General features: G+C 47.3%; 1 protein-coding gene across 1 annotated transcript in view; it reads right to left on the bottom strand.

Annotated features, from left to right (window-relative positions):
• Positions 1–24,177, bottom strand: part of LOC126544105 (Na(+)/dicarboxylate cotransporter 3-like) — a 105,331-nt gene that overhangs the window by 21,500 nt on the left and 59,654 nt on the right. The window contains exons 2-5 of the mRNA XM_050191323.3: positions 15,250–15,358; positions 10,713–10,862; positions 9,567–9,682; positions 2,208–2,353 (exon numbers count right to left, since the gene is read on the bottom strand). Of these exons, the coding sequence (XP_050047280.1) occupies positions 2,208–2,353; positions 9,567–9,682; positions 10,713–10,862; positions 15,250–15,357 (520 nt within the window). The 5' untranslated portion in view covers position 15,358. The remainder of the gene's footprint in view (positions 1–2,207; positions 2,354–9,566; positions 9,683–10,712; positions 10,863–15,249; positions 15,359–24,177) is intronic.

Genomic DNA, 24,177 nt, shown 5'->3' with positions numbered 1-24,177 from the left:
CCTTGGCCATAGCAACCTTTTTTTTCCCTAAGGTCTTTCTTCACGACATTAACTTCGTGATCGTCATCATTACCAGCTCACTTTAAACCACCGAGGAACAAGGTTTTTCTGCCGAGTTTTTCGAACTACTTTGTACGGCGAACACACTATCAAATTCAGGTTGGTACTTCAGACGCTACTGCGTTTACCAACACTTTACTGCACGCTTCGTCGCCCTAGTTGATCACGTGGTACTATTAGCATTACTACACCTACGGATCTTCCGAGTTAGTCATCATTGTGTACAGATATAAAATGTCACTTAGTAGCCTATGTTCCCCCTCAGTATTACTAAGTCTTACGTAAGCGGCTGTCTTGCCATCTCTATCGCCTTATCTCTCGCTCTCTCTACTTAAGCGGAAGCTTTACCTCGGGGGATCCTATCTAAATGCATGAGAATAGAGAAATCGTTTTTCTGGACAACCACTGCATAGATCTTTGTGAGGTTAGTTGCATTTAAAAGAATAAGGTAAACTCAAGTGACCGTAGAAGAGGGTTCTTGACTTAGGTCGTTAATCGCTTTTACAAATACTGTTGGAAAACTGCGAAATTTCAAAACACGAAGCCATGAAGTTTACAACTGCGTAACTCAGCAAAAAGAAACAATACTACAATCCTGTAAGCTGCACCTAATAACACATCTAAGGCTGACAAAAGTGATGTGTTATAGACCGCTTCGAAATGCGTACGCCATTAATATGTGAGTACGTCTTTTTCGAAATCCTCCTAAACATCTTAACAAAATTACGTCAGATGCAAATTCGAATGCAAGACCCGCCGTGGCGGCTTAGCGGCTATGGCGTCGCGCTGCCAAGCATGACGTCGTGAGATGAAATCCCGGACGCGGCGCATTTCGATGGGGGGGGGAGGGCACAAAATTGCCGCGTACTGTGCATTGGGTGCACGTTAAAGAACCCGAGGTGGTGAAAACCAATCCGGCGCAACAACTACGGCGTGCCCAATAATCAAATCGCAGTTCCGCCACGTAATACCCGCGAATTAATTTTAATCTTTTTTTTTTTTTACTGACTGATCAACTCTGTCTGCTTTATATGATCTATACGGTTGCAATATACAGCACTGCGACATCTGTTTTGGGAGCAGAGTTACGGATTTTTGAACTTAGTGCTTTTTTTAAGCGTACCGATTTTTGGCAATTTAGGTGAAGGCTTTCAAATCCTCATTTAACATTCTGCTTTTTACAGAAACTAGAATTGAACTTTCCCTCTCAAATCCCCGCCCCCCCCCCCCCCAAAAAAAAAAGAAAATGAGACACCCATTCACTCGCACAATTTTACGGGTTGGCTCGTCAAAGCATTTCTGCGCTTTATACGCATCTGAATGGGCCGCGCCGGAGTTAGCCCCGGGCCATAGCTTCTTCTCAACAGCACGTCTATAATTTTTGGGGAAGAAGCGTTTAACGTGAACCCTAAGAGAACTAAAACACCGCGGCATGTTACCCTGATTTTATTTACCTAGCGACTCAGCGGATCGTGTTAAAAACACGCAGCTACAGACATAAGATAAACGCAGAGCGCCAGGCTCCTCTGCCGTCCATCTGCGTCCAAGTGCGTTTAACTCGTCCCGCTATACCCCACGTTCGACGCGGTCGGCCCGTTAGCGGGACCCACCGTCGTCGCTCAGCGTCTGCAGGAGTTTCGCGGCAACACACGAGATTGCGGGCTCGAGCACCGACAGTGATGGCCCCGGTGCGTACAGGGGAGAGAACGCCCACGCCCTTACTTTTCGGGACACGCTGAAGACGCCCACGCGACGCACGCTCACGCTGGAGTCGCCAACTATACATTGACCCTCGTAGGTCGTGAAAACTGAGAGCTGAGTTGGTGTGGTTCCATCTTAACGTTGTCGTTTCTCTCTTTCTCGTCTACGTCTTTTTCGCGTACTTTTAACCCTCGTAGGCCCCGATCTAGGATACACATACCGCCCCCGTCAATGAATAACGTGAGAACTTGGATCACGAACCTGCGGTGTGGAACGAGCGCTGCCGCGCACTTCAAGCACCGCACGCTCTGTCGTGGATACAAGGCAAAGACACACAGAGACACACACGAAAGCGTCTGTGAGCGTAAGTGCGCACAGAACTTGAGGAAAACATATAGCAGACACACAGAGACACACACACACACACGTGCAATAGCGTGACTTACACTCGTTCGTTGGCACCTGGTGGTAGGATGGCACGACCACTTTGGCTGCGAGGGCAATGGCCAAGGGCCCCATGATGGTGGCCACGGCCGTGTTGGGCATCCACATGGACATGAACACCGTGATCGACATCAGGCCCAGCAGGATTCTGTTGCGCAAAAGAAGAAAAAGGAAAGAAGCTCATCTTCTCGAGGACTTAACGAAAAAACGAAAGAGAAGGAAAATTGCGAGAAAGCGCAGATAAGAAGGGAGACATTCACAAAATGAGAGGCGGCACGTATAAGTAACGCGCGCGAACTTCCCATGTGCTTATATGATTATGAACGTCGACTGACTGTATACCCGTCTGCGTGCTTCTTAATCGTGCGGGTCAAAAATACTGTCATGTTGTGGTGACAAGAACCAAGCACTGCCCCAACCTGTGAGCTAACTCTTTATTGAGCGAACACTTGCCCCGTAAGAGCAGGCAGTGCTCGAATCACAACAGTGGAGACGCGCAGGTTCATCAGTCGCGGATCCCAAGCTCAAAGGTCAAGTCACTCCGCCGTGCATTTGTACATATATCACCGTACGTTCAAGAGTAATCACTGGCGCTCGCTTACAATCAATAACTTACGAGAATACTCTAGTCGCGCACGCAATTAGATTAGGTGAGGCACTCTCGTTTTCTAATGGGCGACAACATTGAAGAAATTTTCGACGCAGTAGGCGCACCTTGCACAAAGCCATAAACCTGATAGCAGTGGTAAAGCGGCGAAAAACCGCCGGCCGGACAAAGAAAACAAAACGACACTGTCTGCTTGACAAATTCAGCTTCGGTGTGACTTTTTGAATACGGTGCCTTGGCATGTCTGTATCACTTTGTCCGCAGGACAATGTGTTCAGCTACTCGGAAGTCTTGGCGCTACTAGTCCCTAAGTTGAAACCACCTGTCCGTGGGGTGATTATTGTTTGCTTAACTCCACCTCTAAAGCAGCGCATTTTCATTCGCACGCCACAGTGCTTCCGATACGGGACAAGTAATGTGCTGAAGCAATCATTGTGCGTCGTGCGCGATCAAGTGATTAAGAAGTTATGTTGTGTTTCCCTACTGCGCATTATGTCGTCTACTTATTTTCCCAATGCGTGCACGTGTTCGTCTCGGACCGCATCGCCACCTCGTATACCTGTTGGGAACTCAGTGCATGGGTGACAGTCTGGAATAAGCATAGTGCGCGATGGACCTTTTCCTCGCCTGTAGTCTTCACGGGTTCTAGCGTGATGACCTAATGCTTAGCTGGTTAACTCTCCTCAACAACCTCCCCTCTAGAGTGTCTGAATCAGTGGCGTTTCCTTTTACTCTACAAAATTTTCATTATTGTAATGATTAGTATGGGAAAATAAGCAGCCATCACCACTATAGGGTGATTATTTTTTTTCATTTTTTTGTTTATATAATGAAGGAAAATTCCCAATAAAGAAATAAAAAGCTTCGCGTAGGACCAGTACATTCCACAAAGCATAATTTATGGAGCATGTGTAGACAATTGGCTATATTGAATAATGGCCGATTTAAATATATATAGTGGTATTCACAACCCGTTCGTAAATATTAACAGCAGCAAAAAGTTAAGGCTACTGACCCATCAATGAGTATATTCTGTGCTGACTGATCAGGCTTCCTACCCGTTAGTCCATATTTCGGCACGATAACTTCTCGCCTAAGTGTTCTTGATGAAACTAAATGTTTAATAAGAAACCCAAGTGTTGTATATTAGCATGTCCCGTTCAAGGCCACAGATGACGAGTAATCGTTGCTTGAAAATTCCGCGTTCCCATTCATACTGCGACCAACTTGCCAAGAGTTCTGACGTCGACGAATATCCAGTGTCAGTTGTGTCGTTGTCCTTTCTGCTGCTGGTTAATAGCAGCGAACAAATGATAAAATAGGCTCCACTAGTACGAACTATTCTAGCAGACATGTAACAAACCAACGAAACATCTTTATCCATACAGAATTCACACTAAAACCAATAAAACTGAAACATACCAAGTTTACAAACAAAAGAAAGAGCAGGGTGATGGGGGAGGGTGATATATCAACGTAAAGAAATAAAGTTAGCCATCAGGAGATTGCAGTGAGCTCTACATCTATCTTCTTGCGCTTCGAAAGAAGAGTCCACAGAGCCACGCGGCTAAAAAAAAACGCATTGCCCACTGTTTTTCTCTCTTTCTAAGACCAAGAAAAGACGAAGCGCTCCGAGGCGAATAAATTGAAGACAACAAAAGAAGGAAGAGGATCAGAGCTGCCGGCGAGTCGCCGAAGGCATCGCTACAAGATCCAATAAACAAGTAAATGCCACTTCGGACGCCATTGGCTGCATGAAGGAAAACGAAGTGCGCTGACGCGTGGTATACTAGGGCGGCTGAAATATGGGCGATTGCCGCGATGCCAGAAGTCGGTGTGCCGGGCGCGCGGGTGCGTTGTGCCGTGGCAGTGCAATATCACAGATGGACCACCACACGGGCTTGCAGACAGGCGCCGCACTGCCACTACGGCGCCACGGGCCGGCGCACTCTCTAATAAGCAATATTGACCCTGCGTCTAAGCCTCGCTGCGTGAGCCTGCAGCCAGACTAAACGAGGAATAACAGAGGGATGCGATAGCGTATAACTCTGCACGAGATACGCCTTGACAAATAGAGTTTAAACTGGGACACCGAATCGTCGAAAGAGTAACTCAATTTGTACTGGTAAAATATTATTTAGGAAATCTATTTTTGATTCCTTTGACGGTAAGATGCCGATTGCTGAAAATGCTAAACTTTAAAGCAATGTATACTGTTATTTCTCTCTTTTTTTTAGTGTTGCGCCGGAGTTTCAACACTGCCGCGCCTGTATGATGTCACAGACTTCGAAGTGGCTTTTCGTACGCGGACCGTTTCAGCGTCAAAAAGTTTATAATAACTTCCCAGGCTGAGTCTCGAGCTTCACAAATTAATGCGATGTCTTTCCTTCTTATTTCCAGTGGAGGGTATCAAGACAGATGCAACTTAGTTAGCCTCCTCCCCTTTCCTATTCTTTCGCTCCATCTCTATGATGCAGTATAATCTGTCTTTATCGGTGAGCAGCTTGCTAGACCAAATGTGGCACTGTCAAATCTTTAACGTCAAGGAAAGCTAGTGCGGGTACATCAAGATAACATAGCCACCATTCTTTCGTTCTTGCGTATTTTCTGGCCTGTTAAAGCTCTGCTAATGGTAACAGTTTATTCGGCACTTTTTTGTACGCGTTCACAAATCAGGCCCACCGAAGTGTCATAGAACTTGTATGGCTTGCGTTCTAAAGCTGGCCGAAAAAACAAACTAGCAAGAGTGGCTTTTTCAGTATTCTAGAAATCTATTTTACTTACACCGCTTGACAGGATGTGGGTCCCTTTAACGAGTAACCAAAACTGAAGCACTTAATCGCTTGCGTACGTGGAAGGTAGTAACGAATTGTTTCGAAAGAGGCCTGAGCGACTGCGGCAGGAGATGTTCAGCACAAGATCGTCGGTAGTCGTAAAGCCAGCTTTTATGTAACAGAACGCCGCAGACGCATATTTTAAGACAACGTCTTAGCTGACTTCGCACGGGTTTGACGCATCTGGGTCTTGGGTATCTTGTAACCACTTCCAGAAAAAGAAAGCAGCTCTTTCGCGCCTCCGGAGCGTCGTAGCGAGTCGCAAATGGTATCAAAATACAGGTATCAACGAGACAAAATCCGAAGATTAGTCGCAGATTATGTAAAATTAACGGTGCGGGCGCAATTAGAGCCAATATGGTAGAAAATTAGACACATTGCCTTATGACCCTGTAAAGGGTGCACCACCGTAGACACACCCATGCTCACAAAAAGCCACCGTAGGGGGAAATGGAGCAGATTCACTTGGAATATGCAGGGCTCCCGCTAGGTATTGGTTTCTGGAAAGCGGCTTCCCCAGTGCCCGCAATATGCGAGAACTAGTCGCAGACTAAGTAAATTTAACGGTGCAGGCGAAATTAGCGCCAACACAATTGAAAATGAGCCGCATTGCACAATAGTGCGCTATCTGCGATAACGGACTGGTAAAAAAAAAGAGAAAAAGGTCAACGAAGTGTCTACGCTAAAGAGGACAAGGTCGACGCCATTGTGCGTGTACTACGATACGAATAAGGCATGAAATTATTGAAAACTGAACATAAAAATGAGACAGAAAGAGACAGAATCGAGGGATACGATCAACATTTAATTATGGAATCATTTGAACCATGTGCGTCGACCTTGGCTTCTTTAGCGTCGACATTTGGTTGACGTTTACTTTGTTCCTTTCTTTATTTTCGTACGAAGCACTTCGAATAGATTTATAGTCGGAACATCACTGAAGTCAAAAGTCTTTGGAGGAAAAGCGCCGGCTCAGAAAGACGTCCCAATTTCGAAAAAATGGGCAATAAAATGCCACATGGGAAGGCCACGGAGAAAGCTGCATTTCCACAGTTCCACTGACGACTCTCCAAACGTAAGCACCAAAACGACGCTCTCGTTATTACGTTTCGCTGACAGTTCCACTTTAAGATATTCGAACAAGCAGCTTGCTATAGCACGCTTGTAGTAACGGAGTTTGACGTGTAAAAAAAGAAAAGAAAGAAAAAATTTGAAGAACTGCAAATTCTTGTCTTTTACGTGCCAATAGCAATATTTTAATTAATTTTAATTATGGGGTTTTTACGTGTCAAAACCACTTTCTGATTATGAGGCACGCCGTAGTGGAGGACACCGGAAATTAAGAACACCTGGGGTTCTTTAACGTGCACCTAAATCTAAGTACACGGGTGTTTTCGCATTTCGCCCCCATCGAAATGCGGCCGCCGTGGCCCGGATTCGATCCCGCAACTTCGTGCGCAGCAGTCCAACACCATAGCCACTGAGCAACCACGGCGGCTGTAGCACAATTTGATTGCCAGGCACGTCACAGTGGAGGACTTCGCGTTAATTCTCACCGCCTGAGGGTTTTTAAGCAGCAGCTAATGCACGGTACACAAGGGTTTTTACATTTCCCCCTCCCCCATCAGAATGAGGACGCCGCGGCCGGGATCGGAACCGCAACCTCGAGCTCAGCAGCGCGACGCCATTGCCCCTGGGCTGCCGTGACGGGTCATTAAAAAATGTGCTAAGCAATTGAAGAAAAGGAAGAAAGAACACAGCGGCTTTATGCGGACCTGCGCTAACATTCTTGAAGGCGCCTCCATCGAGAAAACAAGCATGCATCCGTAATGCTTGCGGACGACGAGCCTTAAAAATCGATGAGTATGCGTCCACTCAAACGCAGGCTGCATGCGAGACTCAATTTAACTGATCGTCGACGATTGCGCGTTCTTATTGTCTGTCGGCTATTTTTATACCTTACGCGATCGTTAGCACCGTAAGTAAGGCGTCGCGGGTGCTACGTGTCGGAACCGCCTATCGCAGGAGCCCAACAACGCAACCAGATCACAAATCTGCGCGTGTCTTAGTTTTCTTTTTCTTTTTTTGTGCGAGCAGTCCTCGACAGCATGCGCGTGATAAAGCCCATGACATCAAATCAGAAATACGGCGTGAACAGCCCAGAGAAAAACCACGTGGCAAGATTATTAGTCCGAGCACTCCGTATAGATATTTAACCAGGGAAACTGAAAAGTGCGGCCGCGGTGTTTAAAACTGGGCAAATGTGGACGGTTCATTAAAGTCTTTCTCAATTACTGGTTACGTCTTTGTATTTCTTAATGAGGTTACACACACGTTCGGCTGCGACGGAGAGAACGACGTCAGTGACGGTGTGCCCGCAGTCCGTCATTGTCGCTTCCGTTCGATGTCTAGAGTTTGCCCGGCGGCGCGGTTAGTGGCATCCGCCCGCCATTGCCACTTGCAATTTTTCAAAATTAAATTGCTTCAAAATTACATATGTCCGTCACGTAAGACAATGAATGGCTCATACGCCCCTAAACGCGCGATTACGACGACGGAAGAGAAGTTCTACGCTGGAATGACGAGCGGCAACAGAGCCACCTGTGAAGGAAGGCGACGAGGAACGCGAGAGCAGTGGCACGAGCGCGTTCGCGCGGTAGCACCGAGGGGTTCCAACGAGCCAGCTGTGGAAGAAGGCTACGACGCTCGAGCCAAAGTTGATGAGGATAGTTTTAGCGAACTCTGACAACGACGGCACAGGGTCCGCATAAACAGCTTGGCTGTAATAAATAACAAATCCCCGCACAAGAAATTTTAGCAAACCTTGCATAGTTCCAGTAGCCTGGTTAGTAAACCCTTCTATACATACGATATTTCATGTTGACATCACCTAATGAAAAACGCCGCGACCTGCAGCTGGGACCAAATAGTTATTCTATAAGGTGACCCTCCTTACTCTGCAGGCATTTTCTTGCGGTAAAACGGAAAGCTGGAGGTCTCTGAGAGGCGACAAGAGCGGAAAGAACTGCCCAATAACGGAACAGACCTGCACTTCTCAAGGCACCTTTGTCAGAGTAGCATTGCCAAGTTTAACTGCCGTCGGCACGACAACGGCACATGGAAACACTCACGTAGGTTGCCATTCCCCTGCAGCAATGCTCGGTAAGTCACTTCGCTATCCACGTAAAAGGACAAACACGCCAAGGATAACAAGGTTGCCTTGACGAAAGCTAACCCAGTCACAGCCGCTCGATGTTCCTTTCTGTCATGCCGTCGTAGTAGTACTACAGATCCGTCGGACAACTTCAGTAGGTAATGCTGTTGGAGGTTTACTTACAGAAACACTATAAAGGAGAACATTCAGTACCAACGCTTTAGCAAATTACGGTTCGGAAATAGAGCAACGGGCGCTCTCATTGTTACAAGAGACTTGGTAAACCAAAAAAGACACAAAGACAAAAACCAGGTTGTGACACCACTGTTACGTTCCGCGGCACTGACTCGTCATGACGTTACGGACCTTGACGCGTCCACTCGGACCTATAGTTAATAGTTTATCGGTAAACGGGGACTGCATCCCAGTCTAAAGGAGTCAGAAACTCAACGTAGCAAGTTTCGACAGCGGCTTCCGCAGCAAATGGTGAATACAGGGGCATACATTTTTTTTTATTATTGGGAGTACTCCCATTGAAGTAGCGGCTCCCCTTTTCCAGTGTTTCGGCAGTATATTCAAGAGGCGGAATATACGTCCTTCCCTTTCTCCAGTAATAGACAGCCTTTTCTATTAAAATAATTTTTTTAAACGTTTTAAAGGTTATTTTACTAGTTTTTCTTTTGTTTTTCCACATCATTTAGCTATGGTATGCAGTATTCCTTTAAGCATTCGCATGCAACACTTGAGAGGTGCACTTCTCACTGACCTTCCCTCGCTGGTCCCGACGGTGAGGAGGCACTTGAAGGCGAGCCGCTCGTGCAGGTCGCTAGACTCGATGGCTGTGGAGATCATCAGCGAAGCCATGAACAGCAGCCCGGTGTTCTGTACGTGGCGGGTTACGAAAAAGATCAGAAACAGACAGTGGCCGCAGCGAAAAGACATTGCGCGCTATTGCACCTTCATTTTAATAGTGGATTGGTGGAAAGTACGAGGAACTTCTGGGGCGCTGGAGACTGCTGTAGACTGAGCTGACCACATTGTGACATGGTGGACCGAACCGCTTGGGAGGGGCACCTTTGTCGATGTAACTGCACTTTGAGTAGCGAGCTTTAGCTTTCAACTTCGGTTTTAGATTGTTGCAAAACGTGGTACAGATCCTGGAGGCTCAGCTTCGCCTCAAGCATCGCTGGTTTGGCTAACGATGGCACAGCTGCCTCTTCCGTGCAGGGCAAGCAAGGGTCGCACGTATTATCCTAACGGGCCGTAATTGGCGGGTGCAACCATCGGTGCCCAGCAATTGGATAAACTGGCCGAAGCGTATCTGACGAATCAATCTTATGAATGAGTCCTTAACGCGGTGTCCAAAGCACAGAAGTACTTTTGGTCAACACTGATTTCGACGCCCGCTGTCGCTTTTCGACGCATTGGTAAGTGGGGCTTTTGAAGCAAGAGCTCTAATAATCAGGAATAACCACTGGAATAGTCGCTGAAATAAACAACGTGTTTTGGAGTTGGCTCTTGGCTATAACCCTGTTCTTGACGTCAAGGTGTCAAATAAGTTTGTCTTTAATTTCATTTCACCCAGAGTTAAAGCATACCGTGAACACTCAAGCCACACAGGAATCACTGATGACGTAACACGATAACAGCAGCGCTCGTGGCGCCATCTTGTGACAATGCATTCTTCAAAAGCGCGCTGAGATATTATTCCTCATCCGATTGCTTTCTGTGACCAAGTTACATAAAGTGACAACGGAGTGAAAGCACAGGACGAGCGCTGGTCCTATATATTATATTATATAATATGAAATATTATATAATATATATTATATTATATATATTATTATTATATATTATATTATATAACTGTGAAGGTCTCCGCGGAACATGTGCGGGGCATGCATGTACTCACGTTGAGATAAAAGGACGCCACTTCTTCGGTTGACAGTATCCCCAGGAACGGTAGTAGGACTATCGGTAGTAGTGACGTCACCGATAGAGGCACTGGCTCCACGACGTAGTAGATTCCCATCCAGAGCGTCACGAAGGCAACCCATGACGCCTGCAATGCAGGGTCACGGTTAATGTTAATGATCGTGGCACAACAGCTGAAGAGACATGGCACAAGTTAAGACAGCAAGACTAGAGACCAGGCATTGCCGCTAGCACAGTCCGCGCAACTTTTCCTAAACCGGCGGGCCGGCGCAACTGCATGCGGCCGGTAAAATTACAATATACGGCCTTACTGACAACGCCGAAATAGAGTTCAGACTTCCTTATTATGTGTCGATAGCGTTCCAAGGTTGTATCATTTATCACAGCCTCTTAATGGTGTAAAAAGCCTTGTGTGTATACTATTCTTATTGTGGGAAACATTGCAATGAAGTGATGACACTGCGGAAAAACAATAACCAGAGACAATAGCACTGGTTAGTCTACACGGAATAAACGAGCGCACGTATAATTGTTGGTGAAACGCGATTCACATGGCAGCGTAAGTAATAATTCAGACCAGGCAGTCGCAATCACGTCGCACCTACGTCACCGAATCGGATGATCCTCCACCCACTTGAATGCTTCGCTGTCAACTGCTCATTCAGATCACTTGCTCGCATTTCTGGCACCGCCTTTGTGGAACGACTTGAATTCAATTAGCAAAGTGCTCCATGTTCGAACAAGTGTCAGCTTCTTTTTTGCGCTCACGGTACAGAAATTTCTGGAAATGTTCCGAGCGATTGTGCTCCTACAACACAGCGAAATATAACATCCATCCATAATTGGTACTGAACCTCGGAGAACTCTAACTGATGTACATACGCCGACTATTCCTACGGACTGTATAATATCGTCATGGTTAGTGAGCTTTTAAGAGCGGCGCCTTGTCTGCGAGGTACGCTTTTGGCCGAATTACGTTTGACCACGTGGGATCTTGAACGTGAACTTAAACTGCATGCCACGGCGAGTTTCGCGTTCTTGTTCCTTTACAATACAGCTACCGCCACACCAGGGAGCCGAAATCATGACCTTGTTCCTAATATCAAAAAATCGTAGCCCAAGAACACGGTCCCCTCATACTACTGGGTGCCTAGGCAACATTCGCTAGCTCTCAGAAGCTGACTCGCGACGACGTATATCATCACTGCTTCAGACAGGGGATATATACGAAGGGTTGCTGTTAAGTATTCAGCGTTACGAAGAATACACTCATCTAGGTAGCTGTAAATTGAAGGGTGTGTTGACCAATTTGTCACAAACTTTGGGCGACAGTGCCATCGCTATTGTTGAACGCTGGGTTGTCAAGCTTAAAACTGGCCGTTACTGGGTTGAAAATGACAAACATAGTGGAGCGCCTGTTTATGACCCTATGCCTGCAAATGTGAAAGCCATTCATGACATGAAGGACAGCCGAATGCCGGACAAAAGTATTGTTACACATCTGAGAATAGCACGTGAGAAAGTTCGTACCATTATCCACGGCGACTTGTAAATCAGAAATCTGCAGCCAAGTAGACCTCTAAACTTTTGACAACTGAACAAAAGAAGAAACGTGGAGAGAGTGACTGTTTGGGAACATTTTGGAAAAATTCAGTCAGATTTACCGGAAGACTCGTAACTGGTTATAAGACATAGATCTACTGTTGTCATCCCTAGAAAAACTAACAGCCTAGGGAACAGAGGCGCAGTGATTCTCCCAGGCCAAAGAAGTCACGTTTACAAAGGCAGCTGCAGAAGCGTGTGGGAACAGTTCTTGTGGCTCAGAAGATGGGCTTGTACTGGTGGGCCACCTCCAACAGGTTTCAACAATTAATGCAGAATGCTACTGTGCTTTATCGACGAATCTGAAGCAAGACAATAAGAAATAAACGTCGAGGCAACATGTCCAAAGGTTCCAGCCTGTCGCATGGCAATGCCTCGCCACACAGTGCAGGTGAAATATTGCAGGACTGCTCTGCTTAGGCTTTGATGTCCCAACGTCCCATCCACTCTATTCGTCCAGCTTGGCTGCTTTGACAGCCACTTTTTCGCTCTATTTGGAAAAATGCCGAAACTGACAACGATTTGCGAGTGTTCTCGAGGTAACTAATGCTGCAAATCAGTGCACTGTTGCACTAGTGAAGGTAAGGATTTTATTTGCGAGGTCTGAAGTAGCTGAAGGACAGAAGCTGCAAGTGCATTCACTTCCTGGGGGCATATGTATACAACAGCGTGGCAGTGACAGCTTGCTAGCTAAATTTTTTTCTGCGTTAGGGCCAAGACTTATTAATAAACCCCCCTTGTGGCTCATGGCTGATGAGACTTACCACGCATAAAACGAAGGCGCCCGGGGGAACTATGTCGACAACCATGTAACTCGGCAATGAAAAATGATACCACAATTCTGTCACTTGCATCTGATACTAAATCTAACGCGGATAAAGTTAATGTATTAGGCATTGCTCTCAAATAGGCCACTAATATGTGATTTGGGCATTAGCAAAACACTCCTAAACGATGTAATGCATTCACGCAAGGTATAAATTGATAAATCAAATTTGTCCGCTTTGGGTACTCTAATCGCCCGCTTTGGGTGCTCTAACAGATAAGAGATTACAAAACTGCGATATCTGTTGCTAGTGCACAGCTACGAATTTGTAAAGATCGTGCTTCCATTTTTCTTTTTCAATCTTACAATTTTTTTTAAAGTTCCTTTTAAACAATTCGGGCTGTAAGTCACAATAGCGCTACCAACAGTGAGCGGAATTAAACTTTCTCTCAGAAATGCAACAAATTCCGTTAAAATCAGCCCAGTGGTTGTGTCAGAATATCGTTTGTGCGTTTTACGTGTATACTTGAAAAGTCGGCACCGGAGGTGGGTCTGAGCTAAAACTTCCTTGTAAGCACAACTTGACGCGCGTATCCTGACGTCAGTAGCGAGGCAGAAAGATGACTAAACGACAAGTGAGGCAAAGACGAAAATTACGACATTTTTGTGTCCCTGCTACTATCATACTAACAATCTTCAGTTAAAAATAAAAGAGGAAGTTATAAGTATGCCGGTTTCTGCTTCGTTTTCAGCTATCTTACATCTTGCTACGCTCACGTTGACTTTCAAGGCTTACGGGGTGTTTCATAAGCAGAGATATCCATTCTGAACCTAATGTGTGTCACATAGCACGTACGACGCGGCCATGTATGCATTGCCTTTGATGCCTTTTCTCAATATTTCCAAGAAACGGAAAAGCAGCGACACGAAAGGTGCTATTAAGATATCGTGCATTTTTTACCCTTACGCGTCACCTTCGGGAAGCGTACTACCAATAACTAGATTAAGCTTTTCGTGTCGACAGCCGCCCACGTGATGCAACTAAGTGCAAGGGGGCCACCGGCACGCGATCAAATTATGCTAACGCAAAGGGCGTTGCGGATGCTAAGACGTTCAGAGGACGCGTTGCGCCACCGTTTGCTGCACTACGCGCGTGCGTGCTGCCTGGCCAAGCGCTAATCAGTGGCTTCCGCTAAAACTTCCTCGTCCCCCGAGTATGCTACGAGAGCAACGCTTTGAGTCAAGCTTCTTTCGCATATGCGAGCAATTAAAGTTCAAAGTCGCTTTTCGCAGACCTTGCGTAAGCACCAACGCGCATTCGACATCGCCGGGGCGTGATAGCCGCCTCATCACGCCGGTCGTTATCGGTATAGCGGGCGGGCGCCCAAACGCTGACTAACGAAGACGCTCTCTCACGTGACAGCTTTATGAATGCGATCACAAGTTTAAGAAGAACAAAGCTGCGTGGTTCAAGGTCACGTGGGCACGGCACGCTGTACGCTCTTGCGCACATCTGCGCGCAATTAAGCAGGCTGGGCTGCGCAGTGAAGAGAGCAAACTTTTGCTCGCGATGTTGAGCTTGAGTGACAAAACGCTTCTGAGTAGAGGCGTCCACGCGGGCACGGGCACCACCACGCAGTTAACTTGCGTGCGTTTTCAATCGAAAAGGAGAGATTGCGCGCGCCTACCACTGCGTTCGCGTTGAAATATCGCGCAAAAAAAGTAAAAGGAATTTTTGTTTTCATATACTTCACTCAAACACTTGGCATAGCTTCTTGTCTGACCAACCTATGCGAAATGTCGAATACCAATAGAATAGTTTCTGCTATTTGATTCATGTTCGATTCGAGAGTTCGTATTCCAAGTTTTCGGATATTCATTTTTTCCCTATCGTATATTGGAGTTGCAATGCAGAGCGAACAAAGAAAATGAGGACCCTTCGGAATAATTTCGCTGCATGCGAGTGCTGTGGCTGCCGCGCAGAGACACCAGATCCACCACAGCGGACGCACAGGGCAGATAAATTCCGCTGAATAATTTCCAGTCATTCAGTGAGAATGCTTCTCGTTGTTTGTTTCAATTCATAATTTGGCAAGTCTCTCTATGTTTGCATCTCTTTGACACGCTGCAGAATGCCAGCACTTACGTCGGTTCCTATGCTGAGCGGTATAGGAAGCAGGACCAAGGGTGTTGCAGTGGCCAGGGCAGGCTTGAGCGCTTTTTTCCAACTGGGAACTGGTATCTTGTCCTCCATCCTGCAAATAACGAAAAGAGAAACAAAACCCCCTGTAAGTGGCCCGTAGTATTTCGACCACAACTACAGGCGTCACCACAGTAGGTAGCGTTTGGTCGGTGATAATAATATCGTGTGTCGTATTTCATTTTCTTTTCAGAGCAGTGATACGTGTAAATTTTTCACACTTGTGAGATATTTTATTTATCTACAGTGCTGCTTGCACGTTGGGATGTTTGTTTCCCAACTGTGACATTCGTGCTCCGGGTCATTGAAAAGGGACTGGAAGTTCTAAACCCAAATTTAAAAAAAAAACAAGTAAAATAGGAGGTCGCCTAAAGCCACAGACTAGAAAAGAATATGAAGAACAGCATTCAGAAAGCTCCCAAAGTTCGCACCATTCAGCACTCTGAAAGCTGCGTCATCGCTTAAGAAGTCGGTCCGAAAGTATAAAAACCTTATGCAGAGGCAGGGTAGTTCTTCAATTTGTATTCAAGTCCCCGTAAGCCACAGCGACGATGCTGATTTGTGAGCTTCAGATACGGAACAAGGGACGGAAAGTCACAAAAGTGAGCATCTAAAATGATGAAACTATAGAAAGGCTGCTGCTGCGGAGTTACAGCTCCATACCTCTGTAGCGGACAGACATGGCGACCAACACTTGGCTGTAATATCTTAGACCAGAAGCAGTGCGCTGCTTGGCAGGTTACATACTGTTGGTGTGCACCTGCCCTCAAAAGAAAGAAAGAAAGAAAGAAAGAAAGAAAGAAAGAAAGAAAGAAAGAAAGAACGAAAGAACGAAAGAAGTTTGGCAGTTTCGGCCGAAAGAAGGCGAAGCATTGGTTGCGGCTTGATTGTCATTGCATTGGATGCCGCTCGGTGAAGCAATGCTCCGCCCGAAGGGCTAAGCAAAGCCTAATCCTCGTAACCTAGCATTGACCCGGAAAAGCTAGCGAGAATGGTGAACGATAGGACCTTAGGCTTAATTGCAGTTGGCGATGTGGGACGCATCTTGCTGGCGCAAAAATGCAGCGAAAAATTTGGCAGGTTCTCCTGACGGTCGAAGCGTTGGCAGTGAATTAGCAATGTCTAGCGTTGCGCGCTTGAACTCCTACAGTCGGTAGCACGGCCCCGCTGGGACGCTGCCGCTGCTCGGTTGCGGGTGCGACATGTTCGCCGCGCCGCATCACGCAAGGCAACTTCTTCTGAGCAGAAACAAAGAGTTTCGTGCAATGGTCCCTAAAAACAACTATGGCCCTAGTGTCTACGGGAGTTGAAAGCAGGGCGCTCCAGGGAGCATGGGAATGGCGGTTAGTGCATGGATTTGCTTGAACTTCGCCTCCTTGTGGTTTTGAACCGGTTTGGTGACTGTCCAAACCGATTATTTTTCGAGAAAGTACTGCGCTATAAACATTTCAATAAACGTTATTAAAATTGACCGACGGCTGGATTCGAACACGGGGCCTTCTGAGGGCCAGAAGCCCCATATCGAAACCATTAAGCCACGGACGCATGGGCGAGCTATTAGCAGTGATTATGCATGTACGAAGTCTTACTGGCTTCTGCATTAAAAAAAAAGAATATATATTGCTTTGAAGTTTACGCCAATGGGCGCAGCTAAAGCGCAATAAACGAAGCCACAAGGACGTCCGAAGCCACAAGCAAATACATGCACTAACCATCATTCCCGTTGTAGCTCAACGATCGCAGCGCCAGAGTTTCCCTCCAGTCATTACTGTAGGCAACTTTATGGGCACAAAGAACAACGTCCAGGCAGCTGCCAGGCGTCTCACGACGCTAGCGCGACGAGCGCCGCCAGTGGCACTGGGGGCGTCGCTATGCACTATAGAGTTAATGCATGCGGCTCCCGCAGCCTACGGGAGCCGCTTACAGCAAATCTACGCTACACGATCGCGCGGCACATTCGACCGAGAGGAAGCTGTCGGCGTTAGTGAGCACCGGATGAAACATTTGACGACATTAGCCTGACGCTTGCAGCCCAGGCCAGAGAATACCGACATGCAGCTCGGCAGGAACGCTGGCGTGCTTATATGGTCTGCGTGCGCACAGCCCGCATGCCGGCAGCGGAAGACAGGATGCTGGCCTTACTCCGCCATCAAGACGATTGAGCGTAGCATTGACGGTGCGTCCATTTCTCCTCATCGTTCCTTTTTCTTCTTCTTCTTTTTTGGCCAAACGTACTCCACGTCTCCGGAGACCCTCTAACCTCACGCGCGGGAGCCGCGCACGCGCCCTCCATAGCCTGGCAGCACGACGACGGTGCCGAGCTTGTGAGTGTGCGTCGAACTTTAATCGAGTTTCTATGGCAATAAAAAAATGAAAGCAATAGATTTACCCTGTTCCAGTCCTCGTTTTGCAAAATGTTGATTGCCCGCTTGAGACCCACGAGAAATTCTCAGTCTTCTACATGAGAAGACACAATGAAACGTTCCCCAGTATTTTTTTAACCTAGATCGGAGAGTGAAGAAATAACGCAGTGAATTATCTTTGGAAACAAAGGAACCAGATAAAGCGCATCTTCACCTGTGTCAACGGTGGCGCTAGTGTCTACAGCGGTTGCAAGCAGGGCGCTATCTTAAATATATAATAGGGAAAGGGAGGGATGATTCCGAGCACGACCTGATGGATGAAAGAACAAAGTACGAAATATGCCCGTGTTTCTCACCTGCCGCACCGTATCGATCAATACCTTTGGGCCCAAAAAATAACAATAAATAAATAAAACAAGCTTCCTCAAACACTTGAACCCCCCTTGCTCTCGATGAGTAAATAGCCACCCCGACGTCTACACAAAGCCCACCTCAAGCAGAACGTCCACCTCCACTACGACTGCGCTATAATGGCGTTAAAACATTTGAACGCATCTGTGATTTTGGAACCACTCCAAAAAAGAGCCCTTAATGAAGGTGTAACCGTGCTTGTCTAGCCTCGAGACGTTAAACGGAGCGAAGATCGCGCGCGACACCGTCTATTATATAATTGGGGCCTCCTTTGTGGTGGCCAAGTCCCCATGCAATGGTTGTTATGACGTCAGCGAAGAAAGAACGAAGCCGTCCTACCTCGAAGCGAGAACTGGTAGGCGAATCACAATCTTCCCGTCCTGCTAGGTCCGCTCGCGCGCCTTGGGGAAAAAATCTACAGTGTGCTGTGGAGACACAGCGATTGTGACAGAGTCTCCTCTTCGTTCTCACGCTGGCATTCGCAGGCGATCAGGGCGAACCAAACGTGTCTTCTAGAAGCGCCACTGTCGTCACGTGAATACGTGGAAATCGTCGCTCGCGCTCCTCCCTCCTACCTGATCTTCCCCCCTCCACCTCCCGTGAGAGCAACGTGAGATCTCGCGGGAACCCGGCACCATCCGGGCTGCCGCGGACGCCGACTAGCGTTTCAGACCTTCCTCCGTTCAGCAGGACACGCGATCGCCATTCGCCCATTTCTCTGTACCTGTTCCATAACGCACAGGCCTCGCCGAGAACACCGGCCACTGTGTTATCACGGCGTCCCACGTGTGTTTAACGGTGAAGCCAGCCGTGGGGTTCGGTCTGAGGATCCAAGGTGTCTAGAGCGCTTTGAGGACTTTTTTCTTGTTTCTCCCTCTTTTATAAGTCAAGCATTCTTTGCGATGAGTGTGCACATTCGGTCTTGTTGGTATGATATACAGGAATGGTTAAGCGCAACGATGACGAGGACTTGATCGGCCCGGTTACAGCCGGTGCGCCGACCCTGGATACAGTGTCCTAGCAAAGGGGGCCAATCCCGAAGACAATATAATGCGCGGTCACGAGGGTCACGTGGTCACGTGGTGGAGGCCTCCACGTCTTGCTGTCTTCGCTGGCAGACACGTAGTCACTACGGTGCTAAAAGCTTCGCTTCTCAGATTCAAATATCCTAGTTAAACCTGCATAATTGAATTATTCTCTGCGGGACGTAAGAATTTCCAAACTCAGCTGTTATCTCAGCTGCCAACTCAGCATATCGCATATGGTGTTAGGCTGCTGAGCACGAGGTCGCGGGATCGAATCCCGGCCACGGCGGCCGCATTTCGATGGGGGCGAAATGCGAAAACACCCGTTTACTTAGATTTAGGTGCACGTTAAAGAACCCCAGGTGGTCGAAATTTCCGGAGTCCCCCACTACGGCGTGCCTCATAATCAGAAAGTGGTTTTGGCACGTAAAACCCCATAATTTAATTTAATTTTTTTCAGCATATCGCTCCACACTAGTTAGACTACTAGAAGTATACACATGTTGTGGTCTGGGCCTCAAGATATCTGGAAGACGAGAATTTCAGTGCCGGTAACACAGCGGGAGCGAGGGGTGAACACATTATAATAAAAGTACTCTCGCTCATGTAGCTATATACAAATGGCGGGAGCTTGCAATTTTAAACGTGAATTCCGACAAAAAACGACGAAACGGCCGCTACTACAGGGGGATGGGATAGCATAAGCGGATGCAAACGGACACAGCGAAAAGGAAAAGAAGATAGTGAATTAATTTAACACCGCATTCCAGCCTGTCAAAGCTTAGGTTCTGAGGGAGTCCTCATCACAACCTTACAATACGCATAGTCATTTATGGGCCTTCTGAGCATGCTGCTAAATTCGGTAAGACCGAACATATATACTTGGAGCCAGCATCGTGTCATGTTCTGCATCGATGGCGTCTTCCACTGGTATTTAGATGTTTGGTTTTATTATCTGTATGCTTCCGGCCTTTAAATACCACTATGTTGAGATATCTTTCAAGCAAAACTACTGCTGCGCCATTAAAATCACATCAGATAATATATTTAAAAAAAACCCGGCCGACCACACACAATAAGACCACAGATCTCGGAACCAGCCTAATGCGCCATCGATGCAAGGCATCACTTAATACAGTGGAAATTGTAGAGAAACGTGAGGTAGGGCTAGGTTGAACAGGTAAGAAACTGCAGTGTCAAATGACACGAAGTCATGGAGAGAGACATTTTCAACCACGAGCAACGTAACTGTTGCTCGATGCGCATGCCTATCAAATTTTCCGCTCAAGACAGAGCCATCAGGACTCCGCGTTCCTAGGAGGTATCCACCTGAAGCATCGACCCTCCTCCTGCTTTTTGCTTTTATTGCCTGCCCAGTGACGTCAAACCCGACAGGCACTTTTAAGGGGAGCCAGTTTTCCCGTATGGCCGCAGTCTATGGAGTTCGATTGAGTACTTTCCGTCTATTGTTGTGAAAATGGTGATGAAGAAATGGCAGCAGCGACTTAAACGGACAGCGCGATGACGTTCGCAGGGTTTGTGCAAAAGATTTGACTCAAAATCCAAGGATTTCAAGGATGCTGAAGGGCCAAATTCAAGAAGGGTAAACAAACCTCATTCGCACGCATAGACTGAAAAATAGTTAAACCTCCTTAGCCGCAATTCCTTGCGGTCAAGCACCTGTTGAGTCGGACGCGCGCATCAAGATCTTCAGGTCACGTTTATAAGCTGATTTTCCTATTGCAGTCATGGCAATCGTTTTCTGGCATGATGGTTAGTAGTGTCCGACTTCAGCCAAAGGTACTTGTGTTAATGCCAAATGGATGAAACGTTCCGCCAAGCATTTCTGTTGCCTAAGGCTCAAGATTGGAACCATGGCGGCTGCAGCGTGACCCATTTAGCAAAAGAACAATACGGTGGCAAAGTTTGATCTTGCTCTGTCTAGCTCCACAGTGGCAACAGTGATTGAAATAACCCTGTTTCTCCCAATGTAGGGTAGCAAACCGGGCTCCGTCCTCGTTAACCTGCCTGCCTTTCATTTACAATTTTCTATATATATATATATATATATATATATATCTAAATAACACTGTCGTTAATGGCTGTAGAAACGCCTCATTGCAATCGCTTACCGACACTCTCAAAATAAACTATTGTTGCATTCCTTTAATCCGAACTGCCGGGACCGATGAAACTGGTGGAATTATCCAGCGGGTCAGAGTAAACAAAATAAAGAAAAACCAGCATGGCACACCGCTAATACATTAGGCAGTATTTTCCCTATTTCAAACACGTCCACGTATCAAATGCGCATCCATTGTTTGTGGGTTCAAAGTAGAAACCACACGTAAAAATGACAACTCTTAAACAAAGTATAAATCGAAGCAGCACCCGTTCGTTTTAGCAAGAAAAGCGTAACATGTCTCCGAGTGTGGCAATAATGAAAAGACCACATTGAACTTTACCTTTGATATAGCAAGGCAGACGCACACTAGAGCCAAGGAAGGAATGCCCTTTATTCCAGAGCGCGCGCGCTTATATAGCTTTCGCCAAAACGCTGGCGGCGTTTCCGACACGCTAGCGGCGCTTCTGGGACGATGTTGCTCCGATGACCCTTCACTCTTTCCCCTCCACTTTTTTTTTTTTAATTGTAACCCCAACGCTCGGGCTGCCTACGTTCTCTCATGCTTCTCCGAAGAGGGGGCCCGTATTATTCCATGGCTATATAAATTACAGAGCGTCTCGACCACGCGACTAGAAATGGCCACAATGTCACCTTTCAGTGGATACCCTCACACTGTGGCCTGATCGGGAACGAACAGGCAGACGCTGAAGCGAAAACTGCTTTAGATAATGCTTGTGAAGTACGCATTTCGTTCTCACGAACAGACACAAACGCCCTACTTCGTCGCGTAAACCACAACTCTACGTTAGAACACTGGACCCAACCAGATCGACGACACAAGCGATTACACAAGTGGGACCAAGAAATGAAATTTCGTATGCCTCACAAGCTCAAAAGAAGCCACACAAGCATGGTGCACCGGATTCGCCTTGGTGTCGCATTCACCAACCGTTATAGACATATGATAGGTGCCAGTGATACTAGCCCAAACTGTGAATGTTGTGAGGTGCCAGAAACACTTGAACATATATTTTGTTTGTGTCCCGCGTACGCGCAAGAACGACAGCAACTTGTCTCTTCCATTGCAAAGATCCATGAGAGACCGCTATCAGACGAGTTTCCTTTAGGTCCTTGGCCTAATGCAAACAGCGCAGCCTTGGTAACAAGAGCCGCTATAGCTTTTCTCCAAGCCACTGGGCTGGAGGCACGGCTTTAGAGATGCCACAACTCTGTGAATTTGTATATACGCATCTCCTCCTTATACCATCATCATTTATCAGCCCTTTCCCTCCCCGTCCCTTGTCCCCAGTGTAGAGTAGCAGGCCAGAGCAAGTTATAGCTCAGGCCGACCTCTCTGCCTTTCTGTAAATAAATTTCTCTCTCTCTCTCTCTCCGAAGAGGGTGAGTCTGCCTGGGTGAGTTCTGCGTTGTCCACGCCTGACTGGCCGAGGTCGGGGGATTGGGATGGAGACGCTTCAGGTGTATGGCAAGCAGGTCCCTTGTGGCGTTGCCGGCTCCTGCTGTCTGTCTTCGACAGATGGAGACGATGCAGGCTAGCCAGATTCCATAGGAGGGAGTGTCTGCCGAGTTCTTGGGAATGACACAGGAAGAGGAATCAAGGGCTGCTCAGGAACAGGAAACGTTGCCTCTACCAGGTGGTCTGCGTGAACGAACCGCTCTTAGTTTTGTACGTTCACAACATAAGTCACAGCACTAATTCGTCTGACGATGATACCAGTAATCCATGCCGGTTCAACTGGTCTAGTTCCCTTCACCCGTACAGTGTCACCTTCTTTGAACTTGTGCCAGTGAGCAGCAGGCTGCTGGACGTGCCGTCGCTCGTCTTTTCCCAGACGGTTGTGAAGCTCGGGTTCAGCATGGTTAGCTGTGTCCTTGGACTCCATGACAGGAACAATCCAGCCGGGGTCTTTCCGGTTTCTGCACATTGTGTTTCTGTAGTAAAAAAGGAACTGGTCGGCCCGATATTGAATAGATTTGGAAACTCCCGCTCACTCTTCATCCTTCAAGTGCTTTTCGAGGTTCCTTTTCACGGTCTGAACAAGGCGTTCAGCAGCTCCATTAGACACCGGATGATAAGATGGTGTCGTCTTGTGGCGGATTCCGTTTGATGAGAGGCAAACTGCGAACTCTCACGGCACGAACTGTGGGCCGTTGGCGGTGACAACCTCTTGCGGCAGGCCAAAAGATTTGTCTTTGTCTTTGTCAAAGATTTCTCTTTGCTTTACTCCGTGGAGTCCGTGGAGCCGAAACCTTGCGAGCGTAGCCTCAACACGATTCTGGCATTCCTCGATAGATGCTCCGGCTATGAGGACGTCATCCAGGTAGTACACGACTCCTTCCAATCCCTTCAGCATCTCGTCCATAACAGACTTGTGCTCAGACTTTGGGACGACTACAACTGGTGTGAACCAATCGCTCTGCATGACTGGCTGCAGGATCCTTCTGTCCTCTAGTGCGAGCAGTTCCTGTTCAACGACATCTTTCAGTGCATAAGGAACAGGACGAGCCCTGCAGTAGACCGAACGAGCCTCTTCTTTCAAAACTATGTTCGCTTCATAGCCCTTTATCAAACCAACTTGCGGACTGAACACGTCAGGGTACTTCTGCATCAGGCGTTGTACTTTTTGCTCTGTTTCCATGTTGAAAGCGTGATTCCAGTTCAATTTGAACTACGCCAGCCAGTCGCGCCCTAGTAGGCATGGTTGTGTTCCAGGAACGGCAATCACTGGCAAAGTTTTCTTCTGACCTATATACTGGACACTTGCATGTATCTGTCCTGCCGTCTCGAGTGGCGTGCCACCGTAACTTTTCAGTTCGAGAAGGCACTTCGTTAGACCTGGCTTCTACTTCTACAACATCCACTACATGTCGCCTTCCGTGCGGCACATAGAGCGTTTGATACTACAGCATTTATCAAACGGCTCCGCAC

This window comes from Dermacentor andersoni, chromosome 3 (genome assembly GCF_023375885.2).
Source record: "Dermacentor andersoni chromosome 3, qqDerAnde1_hic_scaffold, whole genome shotgun sequence".
Lineage (NCBI taxonomy): Eukaryota > Metazoa > Arthropoda > Arachnida > Ixodida > Ixodidae > Dermacentor > Dermacentor andersoni.
Note: the sequence above shows the minus strand (reverse complement) of the source record. Positions and strands in the feature narration are given on the sequence as shown.